At 37.1% G+C, this 19,072-nt stretch overlaps 1 protein-coding gene across 3 annotated transcripts in view; it reads right to left on the bottom strand.

The window, feature by feature from the left end:
* UNC80 (unc-80 homolog, NALCN channel complex subunit) overlaps window positions 1-19,072 on the bottom strand; it is a 216,843-nt gene that overhangs the window by 174,701 nt on the left and 23,070 nt on the right. For all 3 annotated transcript variants that reach the window (XM_062201741.1, XM_062201733.1, XM_062201752.1), the window contains exons 6-7: window positions 18,762-18,835; window positions 15,053-15,192 (exon numbers count right to left, since the gene is read on the bottom strand). In XM_062201741.1, the coding sequence (XP_062057725.1) occupies window positions 15,053-15,192; window positions 18,762-18,835 (214 nt within the window). The remainder of the gene's footprint in view (window positions 1-15,052; window positions 15,193-18,761; window positions 18,836-19,072) is intronic.

The following is a 19,072-nucleotide window of genomic DNA, read 5'->3' as shown; positions in this document are numbered from 1 at the left end:
TGGAAATTTATATTCATTAAATAAAAGTTTAAAAAAATCATAGGTTTGGGAGGGAGTCATAAGTAAACAGAGTAATTAATGAGTAATTTGGGTGGTAGATAATGATGAGAATCAGAAATAGATGACGTTTACATCATGATGTTTCTTTTGTATGACGCTATCATTTTTCACTTTTACCTGACAGAAATAGGAATGATCACTTTCTTGCCTATTTCATGCAGCTATTTAAATTTCCAGTGTGAAAACATCAAGTGAAAGAACTAAGGAAAATTCAAAAAGCTAAACAAAGTTTTATGATGAGTAAAAAGAAATAATTTTGAAAATTCTGAAGTTATATAACCAAGTATCTAGCAAAATTCATTTTTTATGTGTATGTATTTCATAAATACAGCATTAGGAACACAGTAATTCTTCCCACAGTACCCGCTCTTCCACACACTCCCTCCCCCTTCCTCCTCTCTCTCTGTTTTGTCCAAGAAAGAAAAAGAAACAGAAAGAAAGAGAAAAAAATAATGGAATTTAAAAAACTAAGAGAACTGTTCCTCAACAGTCTAGACAAGGGCTGTTATATCTTATTGCTCCTCGAAGGTGATTTTGCTTTTTTCCCCCTTCCTCTTTTCCCTTCCTTCCTCCCTATTCTATCCTTTTAGAAGCTTAATTGTCTTTAGAGAAGAAACCAAGGAAGATACATCTCTTGTGAGCTCTTAGACATAACTTTAACTTATGAGACATAGTATTATCCTCCATTTACTACACTAATTGGAAGTGATTCGTGAGAACAACATTTACTAGTAAGTCTCACAAAACAACTCTTGGAGACAGAGTTAGTGCACAGTGACTCTTATTGTTTATTTAACAAGTAACACTCTTATGTATGACATCAGTGATCACCCAATGCTCTTGACATGAGCTGCCTTGGCTATGGAAACCTTTTGAATTCACTGGCTCAACAAGGCCATAAGCAAAGTGGAAATTCTCTCCTCTCTTCAGAGAAAATAATCCTTTTTTGGCCGTCATTTTTTTCTTTTTTATTTATAGAAAACTTTTATTTAATAAATATAAATTTTGAAAGTACAACTTTTGGATTAAAGTGGTTCTTTCCTCCATAACCACTCTCTCACCTACAAACCATCCCATATCCTACTCCCTCTCCCATCCCATTCTTCACCAAGATTGATTTTTCACTATCTTTATATACAGAGGATCAACTCTATACTAAGTAAAGATTTCAACAGTTTGCACCCACACAGACACACAAAGTATAAAGTACTGCTTGAAGACTATTTTTACCACTAATTCTCATAGTATTACACATTAAAGAAAGAGGTCCTACATGGGCAGTAAGTGCACAGTGACTCCTGTTGTTCATTTAACAACTGACACTCTTATTTATGACGTCAGTAATCACCCAAGGCTCTTGTTGTGAGCTGACAAGGCTATGGAAGCCTCTTGAGTTCACAAACTCCGACATTATTTAGACAAGGCCATAATCAAAGTGGAAGTTCTTTCCTCCCTTCAAAGAAAGGTACCTCCTTCTTTGATGGCCTCTTCTTTTGGTAGCCATTTCTTTACACTGGGTTCTCACCCATAGGGGTTCTTTATGTAGGACCTTTTTTTTTTTTTTTTTTTTCCCCAGAGTGTCTTGGTTTTCCATGCGTAGAATGCTCAGGTTCTGTGATTTTATTATTCAATGTAAACACTTGATGCATTCAACATTTAGTATCCAAGTGAATTGTACTACAAGATATTTTTTATTTCGACAGGCAGAGTTAGACAGTAAGAGAGAAAGAGACAGAGAGAATGGTCTTCCTTTTCCGCTGGTTCACCCCCCAAATGGCCGCTACAGCTGGAGCTATGCTGATCCGAAGCCAGGAGCCAAGAGCTTCCTCTGGGTCTCCCATGCGGGTGCAGGGCCCAAGCACTTGGACCATCCTCCACTACCTTCCCGAGACACAGCAGAGAGCTGGACTGGAAGAGGAGCAACTAGGAGAAAATCCGGTGCCCCAACTGGGACTAGAACCCAGGGTGCCGACGCCACAGGTGGAGGAATAGCCAAGTGAGCCACAGCGCCAGCCACTACAAAATATTTTTAAGAAATTACTCAATATAATACAACCTCTTAGATGTCTTAGGTGCAATGTACTGAATGAATGTTGTGACTCTTCAAATTCATATGCTGAAATACTAATTCCCATGCAAAGTGGGAATCTTTAAGGTAGTTAAGTGATAAAAGTAGAGTCCTCAAGAATGCTATTAATGCCCTTATAGAAAGGACCCAGAAATCACTCTTGCTCTTTTTCTGCCATGTGAGAATATGACAAGAAAACAAAGTCTGCAATCTGGAAGAGGACCCTCACCAGAACCCAACTGTGCTGGGACACTGATGTTGGACTCACAGTCTCCAGAACTGTGAGAAATAAGCTTCTGTTGAATATATGGTATTTTTTATATCAGCCCAAAGGGACTAAGAAATTAGCAGATATGAAGGTTGGTTGAACTTCTTCATTGTGAGAAACATGGTTTCATAAGATAGACAATAAGGACAAAACTCAGAAATTCTGGAATGGAAGATGTTGTATTACTCTAACTCTTAAGCACAATATGCTTCTGAATTAGACAATGCAAAAGAGGAATTTTGTTGACTTCAATCTTATTCCGACAGGGTCATAGTCAAAGTGGAAGTTCTCTCCTCCCTTCAGAGAAAGGTACCTCCTTCTTTGATTACCCCATTCTTTCCATTGGGATCTCACTCACAGAGATCTTTCAGTTAGGTCTTCTTTTTTGCCTAAGTGTCTTGACTTTCCATGCCTGAAATACTCTCATGGGCTCTTCAGCCAGGTCCGAATGCCTTAAGGGCTGATTCTGAGGCCAGAGTGCTATTTAGGACATCTGCCATTCTATGAGTCTGCTGTGTATCCCGCTTCTCTTGCTACCAATTAGCAAATGACACTATCCACACATGAAGAACACTGGCAGAAAGAAAAAAAAATGCAACCACTGAGAGTGAGAAGAACTCAACATTATTACTGATTAGTGGTTCATGAAATTAATTCAATTAAACATAGTTTCTATGAACTTCTTTACTAGAATAAAAACTATCAGAATGAAACAAATGGAATAAGGATTTGTGTGTTTGGTAAAATGTTTGTCTCATGTTACATGTTTGTCATGTCATTAGTAAAATATATTTCTTACTGTGAGTTGCAGTAAAAAGCTCAAAAATACAAACCCAGGTCATGTTTGGTGCCCCGTAAACCATTCTTATAGACTTTCTACTCTTCTGTCAAAACATATATCATACTTTGCTATTTCTACTCTCTTATTATTGTCGGTTGTGTAGAAGGTCAACTGCCCATATACATCCTGGATTTCAATTCCAATGCTTTATTATAGTCTAGTACTTTTGAATATTTTAATTTACAAGCAGGAGAAAATATAAGTTAAATTTCAACCACATAAGGTGCTGTAATACTAATTATTTAACTGAGGCGGCAGCTGATACAGAGAGACATTTTTTACAATGTCGTAGGTTCCCACATATAGTATGCCAGAGTTTGTCCTTTCTCCAAAGAGATAGAATAATCTTTGGATATCAGCTGCATGGCAACTTCAGGTTATTCTTCCAAATATTTCCCATAAGTTCAGCAGATACCACCATTCCAAAGCCACCCACATTTCTCATCAGGGACATGCAATCCCTTCCTACTAGTCTTACTGTTTTTTTCTTCATTCCCCCACCCTGCTGCTCCATCATTCTTAGACTCAAATGCAATTTCTTTTCAGTAGCCAGCAAGGCCTGCATAACCTGCCTTTGCCAACCACTCCAACCTCATTTGCTATTATGGTTGTTTGGTGTGCCAGTTATCAACATATAACCTCTGAGCTCCATACTCATCATTTTTTGGTAAATAATATCTATTTTAATATCTTCTCAAATTGTCCAGTATGCTATTTGTTTTCCCCTGAAGCCCCAGCCAATTATACTTCTATAATCAGCTTGAGGGGAAGTAACAACTTTGATTATCATTTCTACCCATTTCCTAATAAACTTTCGCAGCTCTTTCCTTCTCCTCCTCCACCCCATTTCTCCTTAAAGAAGGATGACCCAGCCCATTCCTCCCAGCTTATCATTTATACCCAAGATAATAGACTTTTTTTTTCAGTGTAGTATTCTTGGATTTATAAAGAAAAGACAAAGTATGAGGTTGGCTGGCTACCAGCTGGGTAATTTTAGGTCCTCAAGCCTTTGTGACAATTATTTGACTCATTGTAACAGCCCATGAAGACTTTTTTTTTTTTTTTTGACTAGGCTGCTGTAATTAAGGCAGGTATCAGTGTTCAACAGAATTGTCTCCCTCCCCCATTGGACTAACTGTAGTTATCTTTACCCTTATTTTCTGCCAGAAACCTTAGAATCTCCAAATATCTGTAGTCAGTAAATTAGATAAGAAAATTCCATAATTTATTTCTAATCCATAGAGCAGTGTTCCTTATGAAATGTGAGTGGATGATTTCCATGTGAACTCCAAAGAGGATAGGAAGTGGGGGAGGTTGCTAAAAATGCAGACACTCAGATCTTAATCCTAAACCATAACTTTTGAAGATGTGCCCCAGGAATCTTTATTTTAAACAACATCCACAGGTATTCTCTAAATATATTTAATAAGCCTGGAGGATATTTACCCTAGAAAAACATGTAATGTATGATTCTGAACTTTAAGGCCACTACCCCCAAGCAATTCCTATATGAAAAACTGTAACTGGGATGCCAAGGTAAAAATCTTGTTCTTGGGGCTGGCACTGTAGTGTAGTAGGTAAAGCTGCTGCCTGCAGTATCCCACACAGTCATGAGTTTGAGTCTCAGCTGCTCCTCTTCTTCTTCTTCTTCTCCTTCTCCTTCTCCTTCTCCTTCTCCTTCTCCTTCTTCTTCTTCGACAAGCAGAGTGGACAGTGAGAGAGAGAGAGAGAGAGAAAGGTCTTCCTTTTTCCATTGGTTCACCCCTCGATGGCCGCTGTGGCTGGCACACTGTGGCCGGTGCACTGTGCTGATCTGAAGCCAGGAGCCAGGTGCTTCTGGTCTCTCGTGTGGGTGCAGGGCCCAAGCACTTGGGCCATCCTCCACTGCACTCGCAGGCCACAGCAGAGAGCTGGACTGGAAGAGGGGCAACCGTGACAGAATCCGGCGCCCCGACTGGGTCTAGAACTCGCAGGCAGAGGATTAGCCTATTGAGCCACGGCGCCGGCCAACTGCTCCACTTCTGATTCAGCTCCCCACTAATGCTCCTGGGAAAGCAGTGGAATATGGCCTTAGTCCTTGGACCACTGGGCCCATGTCAGGAACCTGGAGGAAGTTCCTGGCTCCTGACTTTGGATCGGCCCAGCTCCCACCATTGCTGCCATTGAAGTGAACCAGAAGGTGAAAGATTGACCTCTCTCTCTCTCTTTCTCTCTCTTTCTGTGTCTCTGCCTCTGCTTCTCTGTAACACTGCATTTAAAATAAATAAATCAATACTTTAAAAAAAATTTGTTGCTGAGAGCACTGAATGACTTTTTGTACACACGGCTGTTGCTTGCTTGGAAGTAACTACTAACTGTACAGTTGAGCTCCATAGGCATTGACTACTTTCCACAGAGCCTGATGATGCTCTGCTGCTGGTGGACTTCAGAACAGCAAGACTCCATCAAAATGAGCCTGTGATCAGAGACCAACACCATGTCTGTAACCTATGCATCAAAATTTAAGAAAATTCACATTTCAATTGCTTAATAGCAAGAGACTCCATTTAAACAATGAGTTAACAAAACATTTTGTAGATTTTGTAGCAAAGATTTATAACATAAAGTATTTATATTTAAGGTGTTATTTGAGGACTAATTCATTTGACTCAAAGTGTGAGCTGTACTGGACTGAATTACTGAATGATCAGTAAGTATTTTTTATTTCACTTAGCACAGCACTTTCAGATATAATCAACTTATCCAATACTAATCCATAAAATAATTTTACTTAAATAACAAATCAATATGTTAGAAGCAAACTTATTACCAGATAGAAATGGCATTTAGGAAGCTCGTATGATGTGATAGAAAATGTCTTTCAAACTGTAATATTTTTTAATTCTATAAGCTATTTAGCAGGCAAAAATGAAAATGTCATGAAAGAATGTGAATACGACTTTTCTTCAAAATGATATACTTGCATGTAAAATAAAATAAAAAGTTACAATGTTTATATCTATCTGATAAGCATATGGATGATTTTTGCTTATGTTTAAATATTTCATACATTAATTTTTTTCTATTATTAACATTATACAAATTATATGCATAGAAGAAATAACATATTGTGATTTAAAAAGTTTTTTAAAAGGGTAACAGTTGCGTTAATACGTTTTACTAGTAACTATAGCTCTAAGAAATCAAGTTATAATTAAACAGGGTTGGAAGATGATAGCATCAAGGATAATAAGCACTCTGGAAATAGCAAATAATCTATGGAGGAAGAGAACGATGCAAATCAGCCTTGACCCTATGCAGTATTTAATGAAGCATAAATTAAGTCCATGCATATGGTAATTAAAGATGAAATGTCACATTAATGTAAAAAGCTAGCTACCTGCTCACTGTCTGTAGTATGCAGGGAAGAACGATGTTCATTTCAGTACAGATTATAGCAAAACAGATGATGGATTGCATTTGTTTGATACAAGCAGACAGCTTTTGCTGCTAAGATATTTGTATTGCTTTGTTCTTAAAGTTCTCTTTATTTCTGATTAGTACATGAACCCCTCCAATGAAGACCATTAACATTAACATTTTATCAAAGCTCTACCTTGTGCATTATTTCCATGGCAACCAGCCATTGAAGCTAGGAATAGAGAAGATGCAGTTCACTTTCCCAAAGTGCCATTGGTTCACGCATACAGGTGTATATGTGTGTATATGTGTCAAGAAATGATATGTGTGTGTGTATCATTTCACATAAACATTTCACACACATAAACATTTTTGGGTGTAACAACATTATAGAATGGGAAAAATGCTCTTCCACAAAGAAAATCTTGAAAATTGTATTGATTTTATTTTTATTGGCAAATCAGGTTGGAACCATTAACATTTGATTTTGTAAGAAAAAACAAACATCAGTGACTGTTTTTATTTATAAATTTCTAATATTTACTAAAGTTAGGAAATATTATGGAAGAAACACAAGCTTTTTATCCCAGTATTGATTTTAATTATTTTTTTAAAAGTCAGCATTATGGTCTTTGAAGTAAGATGTTACTTACTCTTATCCTAAATTAAAATAAAATTTTTTTGAATTTGTATAAAGCAGAATTAGTGGATTAAGAATGATCAATAATTGATGTGAAGAAAATTACAGAAAAATCCATAATAATATATAACATTAGGGTAAAAATATTATCAGAATTATTGCTTATCATAGCCTGCCTCCAAGACAGCCTTACCTATTGATACTCACACCATAGTGTAGTCATCTCCCACACTGTACTAGAGTTGGAATGATTCATAGAATAGCTGAAGTAATGGTATGTCATTTCAGAGATTGGGTTGTGAAAGCCACTGAGGCTGCCATTTTGGTTGCTTCCTCTATTTCTTGGTTAATTTGTTTTGAGAGAACCCAAATTTCATGTCATAAGCAGCTTTATGGAAAGGTTCAGATGGTGAGACCCTGAGACCGCTGGTCAACAACCATCTGAGTGACTTTGAATGTAGATTCTCCAGGGGCCAGCACTGTGGCACAGATTTGGTTAAAGCTGGCCGGCAGCACCGGCATCCCATATGAGTGCCAATTTGAGTCCTGGCTGCTCCATTTCTGATCCAGCTCCCTTCTAATGTGCCTGGGAAAGTAGTGGAGGATAGTCCAAGTCCTTGGGCCCCTGCACCCATGTGGCAGACCCAGACAGAGTTCCAGGCTTTGGCATGACCTAAATACAGCCATTGCGGCCATTTGGAGAGTGAACAAGTGGGATGGAACATCTCTCTCTCTGACTCTCTCCCTTTCTCTGTGTAATTCTGCCTTTCAAATAAGTAAATACATCTTAAAAATAAAGAAATAAAGTAGGTTTTCTATTCCAGTTAAGCCTTCCAATGACTGCAGCCCTGGACAAAATCTCAGGACCTTGAGCCACAATCACCCAGCTGAGGTGTTTCTGGATTTGTGAACCTCAAAAACTATGTGAGATATAAATATCTTTTCTTTTCAGCTGCTAAGGTTTGTGATAATTTGTTACATGCAATTGATAGCTAGTACAGATTTTTGGTACCAAAATAAAATCCTAAACTTTGAGAATAGTTGTGTAAGAAGGTAGTAGGTAGAAGCAGCAAATACCTTGAAAATTGCTTTTTTATTTAAATAAACAAATTGCTTTACATAGATAGCAAGCAGAACTTGTGAACTTCGATGAGGCAGTCTGAGAGGGATTAATGGGAAGTAAGGAGCATGCTACTAGAAACTAGAGGAGTGGGAAGCTTGGTATGTAGTAGCAGAAAGTTGATTGCTGTAGTGTGTTGAAAGTTTTTAAAATGTACCCAAAACACTTGATGATATAACAAACGAAATTTCCAAATAATGTGTTGAAGATGCCTTCTGATTTCTTTTTGAACCTTATAGTAAATTGAGAGAGTAGAGAAATGAACTGAAGGTAAAACTGTTAAAGACTAATGAGCCAGGCTTTGATGATTTCGAAAATTCTCTATTCCTCTAAATGGCAGTTAATGCTGAAAATAAAAAATGGCCTCCAAGCAAACATCACATCTAGGGGATTGCTAGAAAAAGGTAGTCTAAAGATGAAGCCAAGGGTGGAGCTGTGAAATTTGTTAAAACTTAAGTTGGATGAACCTCAAGGGTGAAATTCTTCAACAGAAACCCAAGAGACAGATGGAATTATCCCTAAGAAATTTGTGGATATGGATTTTGTTTTTTCTAGTTACCCCATTAAGTTTCACAGTGAACTTACAAAGTTTTTACAAGTATTATATCAACAAAGGTACTTTCAGAGACAGTGTTAAATGAAAAGGTTCTTGCACCCCTAAAATTTGACTGGCAGGAAGCAAGCCCAGAAAGTTACTCATCAGTATACTCATGCTACCTTTCTTGAAAAAGAAAACTTAGAGGTAAGGGTCAATAGTTCAGAGAACAGAGCCAAAAGCCACAGGCAAGCTTAGGACTCAGGTTTAATCATGAACTTTCCAACATTTTTCCAGCTTAATTTCAAAACTAGAATCAACCAGTACCTCCAAATTTTCTCTCCTGGAAGAGGCACATGCAGTTATTGTACAACATTCATATTTTAACATTGTATGGTGGCTGCATTGGGTACAGACATTTGTGTCTTTAATTCACATATACTTAAAATCAGCCTGATAATAATGCATATATAATGGATTAGGAGGAGGTTATGCTGAAGACAAAAATTCCGGTTTGTAAGCAGCTTACAAATTCAAGTAAGAAATAATAATCTGAAGCAAAGTACTGATTTAAGTTTGTAGAGGATGTCTCTACATTAATGCGGGATGTGGGGCAAGTGTTTGTTTCAGGGTTAAAGATGCCACTTGAGATACATCCCATTCTGGAGTGCTTATTTTGTTGCCCAGCCTCACTTCCAATCCAGTTTCCTGCTAATGCACAATCCTGAGAGGCAGCAGGTAATGGCTTAAGTACTTGAGTTCCTATCACCCACATGGGAGATCCAGATTGGGTTTGAGGCTCCTGGCTTTGACCTGATCCAGCACTGGCTATTGTGGGCATTTGGGGAATGAATAAGTGGACAGAAGATCGATCATCTATCTATCTATCTATCTATCCATCTATCCATCTATATATCTATTTCTGACTTTCAAGTAAAAGTTTCCAAGAAAAGGCAGATTGTAAGGCCTGGATAAAGACTGGGGTGGAGTCAACTCAGATTTTCGAGTAGGATGTACAGGTCAATAGAGATGCCTTCAGTTTAAATATAGTGAATGAATTAATGGATATTTATGGATACTTAAATAATACCATGAATGTAAAGACTCGAGTATTATTTTCCACACACAGATGTCTAAAAAGGATAGTTATTTTTCTCTATGATCTGTACCTTAAGTAACTATGTTTTTCATAAATCTGATTTAATTATATCCTTGACAACTTCACAAGTGAGTCATTATGGCCATCAAATAAAATGAGAGATTTGGGGTAATGATGATCATAATAATCATTTTTGAATAGCTGAAAGGCTAGTAAGAGAAGAGTTTGTATTTCATCACTAAGACCCTGCCTATAAACCTTGGAATTTACCCTTGATTTCCATCTGATGGAGTTCACAAGCTTTATTATCTTCTTCTCTTGAGTGTAAACAAGGTCTGTTTCTTGCTTATAACCAATAGAACATGATACAGCAGGCAAAGGTAAAGGGATGCTGCTTCCCTGACTCGGATATCTTATTTTGCAAAGGTGATGATATATATCACTCTTGTAGTTATTCTATATAATAAAGGCTCTGCATCAGCAGGCTGCAATTAGAGGGGTTTCTTTCCCTTGTTGGTTTTAAAGGGAGATGACATGTTGTGAGATAGCCTATGGAGAAGGTCATGTGCGAGCAAACTGTGGGCAGGCTCTAGGACCTGAAAACAGCTTCCAGCTAATAGTCAATAAGGGAACAGGAATCACATTTCCATTACTGCAGGAAGATAGATTCTGTCAACAATCTAAGGGAGGTTGTAAGTGGATCTTTTCCCATTCAAACCTCTGAGGAGACTACAGCAGATTCTGACATCTGAATTCAGCCCAGGAAGGCCCTAGAGCCAAGAACCTACCTAAGTTATTCATGAATCTCTCCTTACAGAAGTTGAGGGATAATAAATGTAGGTTGTTTTATATCACTAAGTTTTTTGTAATTTGTTACACAGCAGAAAAACCAATACAAAGACCATAGGGAGAAACCACAGGAAAGCAGATTTTGGTCAAACATAAGACATTCCACTAAACAGAGTTATCATAAAAATCAAATGAGCGGGGCTGTAGCTGTGGCCTAGCAAGTAAAGCCAACTTCTGCAGTGCCCGCATCCCATATGGGCATCAGTTGCAGACCTAGATGCTCCTCTTCTGATCCAGCTCTCTACTATGGCCTGGGAAAGCAGTAGAAGAGGGCCCAGGTGCTTGGGCCCCTGCACCCACGTGGAAGACGCAGAAGAAGCTCCTAACTCCTGGCTTCTGGCTTTAGAGCAGCACAGCTCTGGCAGCTGCAGCCATTTGAAGAGTGAACCAGCAGATGAAAATATCTCTCTTCCCTCCCTCTACTGTCTGCCTCTGCCTTTCTGTAACTCTGCCTTTCAAATAAATAAATTTCTAAAAAAAATGCCCACTGCTAAAAAAAATTTTTAAAAATGAAATGTGCTTCATCGGAGGGTACTAAATTCTTCATTGCTTCAGCTGTTTAGGTAGCTAAAATGTGGTGGGTGCATCAGTTAGATGACAGGAGATGGGACTGGTTTTCCTTACATATTAACATTTTAGTCTTCAGTTTGTTTTTTATTTATAATTGACAATAATTATATGTTTTATATTTATGGAGTATAATATATTTTGATATATGTTTACCTTGAGGAATGATTAAGTTAAGCTCTTCAATGCATCACCTCACATATTTACCATGTTTCAGGTGGTAAAAACATTTAAAATCTATTCTCTTAGTGATTTTGAAATATACATGGTATTATTATTATTACAGTCACCATTCCATGCAATAGGTCACTACCGTATTCTCCTAACTGAAATTACATATCCCCAATCATTATCTCCTCTTCACATTCACCCCCGACAAGCTTCCAGCAACCGTCATTCTACCTTCTACTTCCACTTATTTAGATTTCATATATATTATACTATTTTAAGTACACATCGTTATCATTGATCTAGATGGTCAATCAATGTAATAACACAAGCCCAGTTACAAACCAAAGTTAAAGTCAAAATTTCATGTTCTCAACCAGTACATTATTCACCTGAGCCACTTTTTTTCTTTTACAACTGAAGTTGTAAAAGAACTGCAGTTCTTTTTGTTAAAGGTTTATTTTATTTATTTGAAAGACAGAGTTACAGAGACAGACAGACAGAGAGAAAGAGAGAGAGACAGAGAGAAAATGTCTTCCATCTGCTGGTTTACTCCCCAGATGGCTGCAACAGCCAAAGCTGAGCTGATCCGAAGCCAGGGACTTCTTCTGGGTCTCCCAGGTAGGTGCAGGGACCCAAGGACTAGGGCCATCCTTCCACTGCTTTCCTAGGTACATTAGCAAGGAGCTGGGTCAGAAGTGGAGCAGCCAGAACTTGAGCCAGTGCCCATATGGGATGCCCGCACCTAGGCGGTGGCTTTACCTGCTAGAGCCACAGCACCAACCCTCACTTATTTTTAAAATACAAATAAATGCATTCTTTGTATATTATTTTTAAAGTACAGCAAAATAGTACTATGGTTAAAAATGTACTTCTAGGGGCCAGCATTGTGGCATAGATGGTAAAGCCACTGCCTGCAATGCTGGCATCCCATATGGGTGCCAGTTCATATTCTAGCTTTTCTACTTCCAATCCAGCTCCTTGATAATGGCCTGGGAAAAACAGCAGAAGATTACCCAAGTGTTTCAGTCCCTGCCACTCAGGTGGGAGGCCCAAAGGAAGCACCTGGCTCCTGGCTCTGAGTTTTGGTCTGGTCCACCTTGGTCATTGTAGCCATGTCGGAAGTGAAACAGCAGATGGAAGATCTCTCTTTTTCTCTCTCTGTCTTTCCATATTTCTCTGTAATTCTGACTTTCATATAAATAAATAAATAAGTCTTTTAAAAATGTGCTTCTATGCCTCCATGCTGTCAAGATTTCTAACAAATCATTCAAAAAAATTGCACCTGTGTATCATGGTCCTGGTATCAGATCGGGAGGGATAGGTCATTTAAAAATATTAAATGTTAAGGTAACCCAGATACTGGGAGGAAAAAGCAATAAGCCTATTTTTTAAATTAAAAAAACCTTTTATCCAGAATATTTAAAGGAATCTTAAAATTCAGTAATACAACAACTCATTTAAGACATGGGAAATAGGTTTGAAAAGACATCTCACCAAAGAAGCTACAGAAATAGTCAACAAGCACATACATATGTAGCTAACAGTATCAACCATTAGGGAAAAGTAAATTAAAGCCACAAGTGGATCTCAATTCATTCCAATTACAAAGGCTATGCTAAAAAAAGAAAATAACAAGTGTTGCTGAGGACACAGTGGAACACAGCCTCATCTTTTGCTAGTAGGAATGTAAAATAATGCAGCAATTTAGGCAATTCAGCAGTATTTTAAGAATTAAACATAACTTTCCATACAACCCAACTGCTATGGTTTGGATATGGTTTAGTTGTCTTCCCCAAATATTTGTATTCCAGAAGCTTGGTCCTCAGTGTGGCAGTTTGAGGAGCTAGAATCTCTAATAGGTCTGGCCTAGTGAAAGCTAATTAGGTCGACAGGAGTGCCATCCTTAGAAGGGACTAATGAGTTCTCATAGGTGCCCAGTTAGTTCTCTCAAGAGACAACTATGATAAAAAGAGCAAGCTTGTCCCCTCACTCCCTGCTCACTGTGCGACTTCTTCCTTCCTCTCATATGTGCTTCCACCATGATGCCATATTCCATGTTTTGATGTAGCCAGAAGGCCCTCACCAATGGCTGAACCAGTGGGGCTGCCAGATCTTGGACTTTCTGCCTCCAAAATTGTGAGTAAGATAATCCTCTTTTCTTGATACAGTATCCATCACTGAGTATTTTTCTATAGGAACAGAAAATGGACTAAAACAATAGCAATTCTACTTCTACATAACTACTTGTTAGTATTGGACACCTATGCCCACATTAAAATGTGTAAGTGAATGTTCACAGCAGCATTATTCATAATCAAATATCTACCAACAAATCAAATATCTACCAACTGATGAATTAATAAAGAAAATCCCTACAAAAATAATTTATAATGACACTATTCAACAATAAAAAGAATGAACTACTGATACATGCTATGATAAACCTGACAAGCCTTATGCTAAGTGAAACAAGCCAGATGCAAAATAGCACAAATTGTGTTGTTCTACTTCTAGGATATGTCTAGAAATATGAGTCAGTTGAAACAAAAAGTATATTAGTAGTTATCTGTGGCTAGTTGTGAGAACAGCAGTGCCTACTGATGGGCACAAAAGAATGTTTTTGTATGATGAGAGTGTTCTAAAACCTGATGGTGGTGACAGCTGTGCAATATTCTAAATTTACTAAAAATCATTAAACTGTAAACTTAAAACAGGTGAATGTTACGGTATAAAAATTTTACCTGAATTAATGTTTTTTAAAAAATACTTCCTTTTAAGATACTTTCCACTAGACTGTAATTTTGTTTGAAAGGAGAGGTATACAAGTGGTCTTTGGGACTCTGGCCTCTTAGGTGGAGTGGCAAATCAGTGTCCATAATTTCAGCAGGGAATAGAAGTAGTCTAGTTCTTATTCTTGGGGGAAGATGCTTTGAAGCACACAAATAATATGAGTAGAATTGGAATGTTTACAAAAAATAGACTTTCTGATTCCTGAGGACTTTAGAATTTAACTCATTTAAATTTAGTGATCTGCTGAATTTAACCCATTTAAATATAGTGATCTGATGGCATGAAATATTATTTACCATTTAAGCAGAACCTTTCTTTTCTCTGTGATATTATTTATTCTTAGTATCATTTGAACTTCTGCACTTAATTTAACATTTCTGCACTTAATTTAAAATAGCATCTAATTCAGACATCTCATCAAATAGGGCATATTTTCCCCATTTACGCCCTAGTTTATTTAAATGAGAGGGATTCATAGCACATTTCTGAAATTATTATTTAATTATACCTCAACCAAGAATATGTATATATGTATCATGCACATACATATTTTGAAGAACAAAGGCTATAGAAGTAGCTAAAAATGAATACTCAATTTTTGGTGACCAGGAATACATTTTGTCTCTTACATTCCAATATTTGTACCTGGAATGTGATGGACCTCTTTCCTGGGAAGTTTGGGAAGACAGACTTCCATCAAAAGAGTTTCCTCGGTGGCAGCCTGAAATGGTGGCCTTGGGCGAGATGGAATCTGGCTGGAATGTTTCACAGACCACCTGGAGTCCCTTTTGGAGGTGGAGACAGCAGGTTAGTGTTTTAGTCTTCAAATTCATCCTCTAGAATTATCTAGCATATGCACATGTGGTTACATATATTATTTTTTAAGTACAATCATTTATAAATGCCAAAGATGAAGGGATTTTTGCCTTCATGTAAGAGGGGATGGAAACAGACCTCTAGACAGCATCAAGATCATTTCAAGCATTAGACTAATCACTTGCATAAAGTTATTTCATTTTTTTCTTGATTCTTTTTTTTTTTTTTTTTTGACAGGCAGAGTGGATAGTGAGAGAGAGAAACAGAGAGAAAGGTCTTCCTTTTTGCCGTTGGTTCACTCTCCAATGGCCGCTGCGGCCGGTGCATTGTGCTGATCCGAAGCCAGGAGCCAGGTCCTTCTCCTGGTCTCCCATGCGGGTGCAGGGCCCAAGCACTTGGGCCATCCCCCACTGCCTTCCCGGGTCATAGCAGAGAGCTGGCCTGGAAGAGGGGCAACCGGGAATAGAATCCGGCGCCCCGACAGGGACTAGAACCCGGTGTGCCGGCGCCGCAAGGCGGAGGATTAGCCTGTTAAGCCACAGCGCTGGCCCTTTTCTTTTCTTTTTTTTTTTTTAATCTCCATATCTTGTAGTTACAGAAGAATTACATATCAACAATTTGTCAAAGATATGCCAATGGTGAGAACTGAATAGTGACATCAGGTTAAAATCTAGTACCAGGCTTGTAGGAGAAAATTGAAGTTGGGACATGAGACTCAAAGAGCAAGGTTCAAGTTTTTTTCACCATTATTCAGATGCAACACATTTTACTTGTCTCGATGACCTTTACACCAAGTTATAAGTGCATGTTCAGCATTTTTACAGGGTAGCTCATTTTCATTGCATTTAGCTGATAAATATAATTCTTTCCAGGTAATGTAAGATATTTTCCCATAGGTACTAGAGATTAAATATTTCCCTAAAGTACAAAAACTCTCAAGAATCCATCAGAGTAGTTTGTACTGGAGAGAAACAAGTGCAGCTAGAAATTCCTTGAAATAAGTCTTCTGAACTTGATCAAAGAGTTCATTATCCTGAAGATGCTATGTGTGCTTCATGCTAAGTGATGTAAAAGAAAATTAAATAAACCTGAACTTCGAACTCGAGTTTGCAGTTATATTACAAGACAAGTAAGTTAGAGAAGCACAGCCAATTGAAATATAATGTAAACCACAATGACCTATATATTTGATTTACTTTATGCAAGAGGACACATTAAAGTAGCAAAAAGAAAAACAGATGAAATTAATTTTAATACTATCTCATTTAACTTCAAATTTTCATGTCAACATACAATCAATGCAAGATTTATTAATATTTTTACATTCATTTTCTAATTTTCTTCAATATTCAGGGTATATTTTAGAGTCTCAATTCAGTCTAGCCATATTTGAAGTGTTTAAGAGCCACATGGGCCTAGAGATGACCCACATTAGATAGAGCAAGTTTAGCACTATTAGACTTCTGAGAGTTTGGAATTTTTAATTGGTCCTTAAGAAGGTACAATTTGGAAAGGCAATCAAGTGTAGAGACAGCATTCCAACTGGAAGAAGGTCTGAGCTCACTCAGAGGTTAAAATGAGCATGCTCCACATAGGGAGGCAGTGTTCTAACCAACTGAAGCATTATCAGAGAGAGGGTCGCATGGGTGGCATGGTGAAACAGTGAAAGGCACAGAGAACCAGAGTGGGGAGTTTGGTCTTGAGGTGATGGCAAACAGAAACACCACTACAGGTTCCTACAGAAGAAGGGATACCATAAAAGGATGGTACCTTGCATACAATAAATCTTTGCAATGATGAGTTAAATTATAAATGATGCATTAGAAGGATTAGCCAGGCATTATTAAGTGGCATTTATGCAAAGCAGGTAAGACTAGAGGTAGAAAATCCAATCAAACTGCAATCCAGTTATGAGATTCTGGATTTAGAGAGTAATAGGCATAGAGAATAAAGACACATGTTAGTGAGGTGACAAAAAGAAAATAAGATGACTCAGCAAGAAATCAAAAAGAGAAAATTAACTAAATATGATTTATGTATTTCATTGTATCTAAAATGCCATCTAAAATGCCTGTAAGACATACCATTATTTTATTTTAGCATTAAGGAAAAATAGACCCTATTAAATTAGGACATTTCACTTTTTATCAGTGAGAACATTTCATTTTATGGTTATGGCAAGAGCCATTTTAGATTTTGCTATACATCGCTTTTGGTTATATATCCACCCTGTGTATATGAGGAATCTTCAGAAATTCATAGAAAATGCATATTAGTAGAAACCTATACATGGATTTCAAAAACCATTTGCACAAAAATAAATTTATATTTAATTCTATTTTTCTGTGTACTTTTTGAAGTACTCTATATGTGAAAGGAAAATACATGTGAATTAAATTGGTATAGGTGTAACTGTAACTCCTTGATATCTAGAATTTGAAACTCAGATCTGTTATTATTTGAGTTTGTCCAAAGGATCAATTCATCTGTATCAAGAGTATTATTTCTTGAAACAGTGCTCTCCTATTTTTCTCTGACTAATTTTTTTAAGCCATTGACTTTGATGCAACAAATTTAAGTGTTGGAAACGACCAAATTCATGCTGCACAAGAATGACTGACTACCATATTAAGACTGTCATCAGGCAGGGAGATAGGAAGAGGCCAAAAATTGTCAAGCACACTCAGCTTCAAAGATGTGAAATGTGAAAAACACATATACTAGTACATCTTACAGTGTATAAATCATAGTGTCTGTACTTGGCAATTGCTAGGTAAATGGTAGATATAATAAGACTTCAAAATTTCCAGCTTAGAGGGTAAAGAATGATGATTTTTCCTGAAAGTGAATATATTGGTTGGAAAGAGAATCCAATTTGATGTGAAGCATCCAGTTTTATTTTGCATGTGTTGGCTTGAAAGTGAAGGCTGGTCATCTAACGGCATGTTAAGTTAATAGTAAAATACCCTTCTATGTAGCTTTCAACTACCCTAGCTTTCATTTCCTTCTCTCATGTACCAAATATGATAAATTTACATTGGATTATATTGCATTATTTTGCATCTATGTGGGATAGTATGGATTCCTTATTAACCTTTTGATTCCCTTGACCAGGTAACACTGTTTTTTTTTTTTCTTTTTTCTACACCCTCTTCTCCACTCCCCTACCAACACTAGAGTTATTTAACCAACACTAGGGATTTAATAATTGAGAATAAGATGCTAGTTTGCCTAACATGAGAGATGAATAAGGATAACTAACATTACTGAGTGTTAATGTTAGCCATTGAGAGAGAGCATTATCTTGTTTCAACACCTCCACAGTTTTAAGACATGCATAACATTAATTTTCATACTGGATAAATAGAAACCTAAAGCTGTTAAATGTTTACATTCAGGGAGGAAGAGATGGCCTTGAGTATGTAGAATTCTAGAGTATGTACTATGTAGTATTCTAGATTTCGTATCTTACTATACACACTACACTATATCTAAGGAATTAATGCTTCTCCTCTTAAGAGTATAATAAACTACTAACCTCTTGGTGCCTTGTGTCTTGATTTGGTGATTCACAGGTCTGACTTTGACTGTTGATAGGAGAACTTCTCTTGGCTGTAAAGATGGGAGAAATTCAGTCTTCAATTTTATAAACATAAAATTCATTTTATTGTATAAGTTAATTTCATTTTCAAATTTTAAAAATCCATTTTAATATATAGTTATCAGATGGAAAAAAGACATGTAATAATGTCTTAAATGAAATGCATGTCATAAGAGAAATAAAACGAATAATCCAAACAATTCAGCATTTCTAGATTAACTATAGATATGGTGTGTTTTAGTCTAAGA

This window comes from Lepus europaeus, chromosome 1 (assembly GCF_033115175.1).
Source record: "Lepus europaeus isolate LE1 chromosome 1, mLepTim1.pri, whole genome shotgun sequence".
Taxonomy (NCBI): domain Eukaryota; kingdom Metazoa; phylum Chordata; class Mammalia; order Lagomorpha; family Leporidae; genus Lepus; species Lepus europaeus.
The sequence above is the reverse complement of the archived record's forward strand: the minus strand, read 5'-3'. Positions and strand labels throughout refer to the sequence as shown.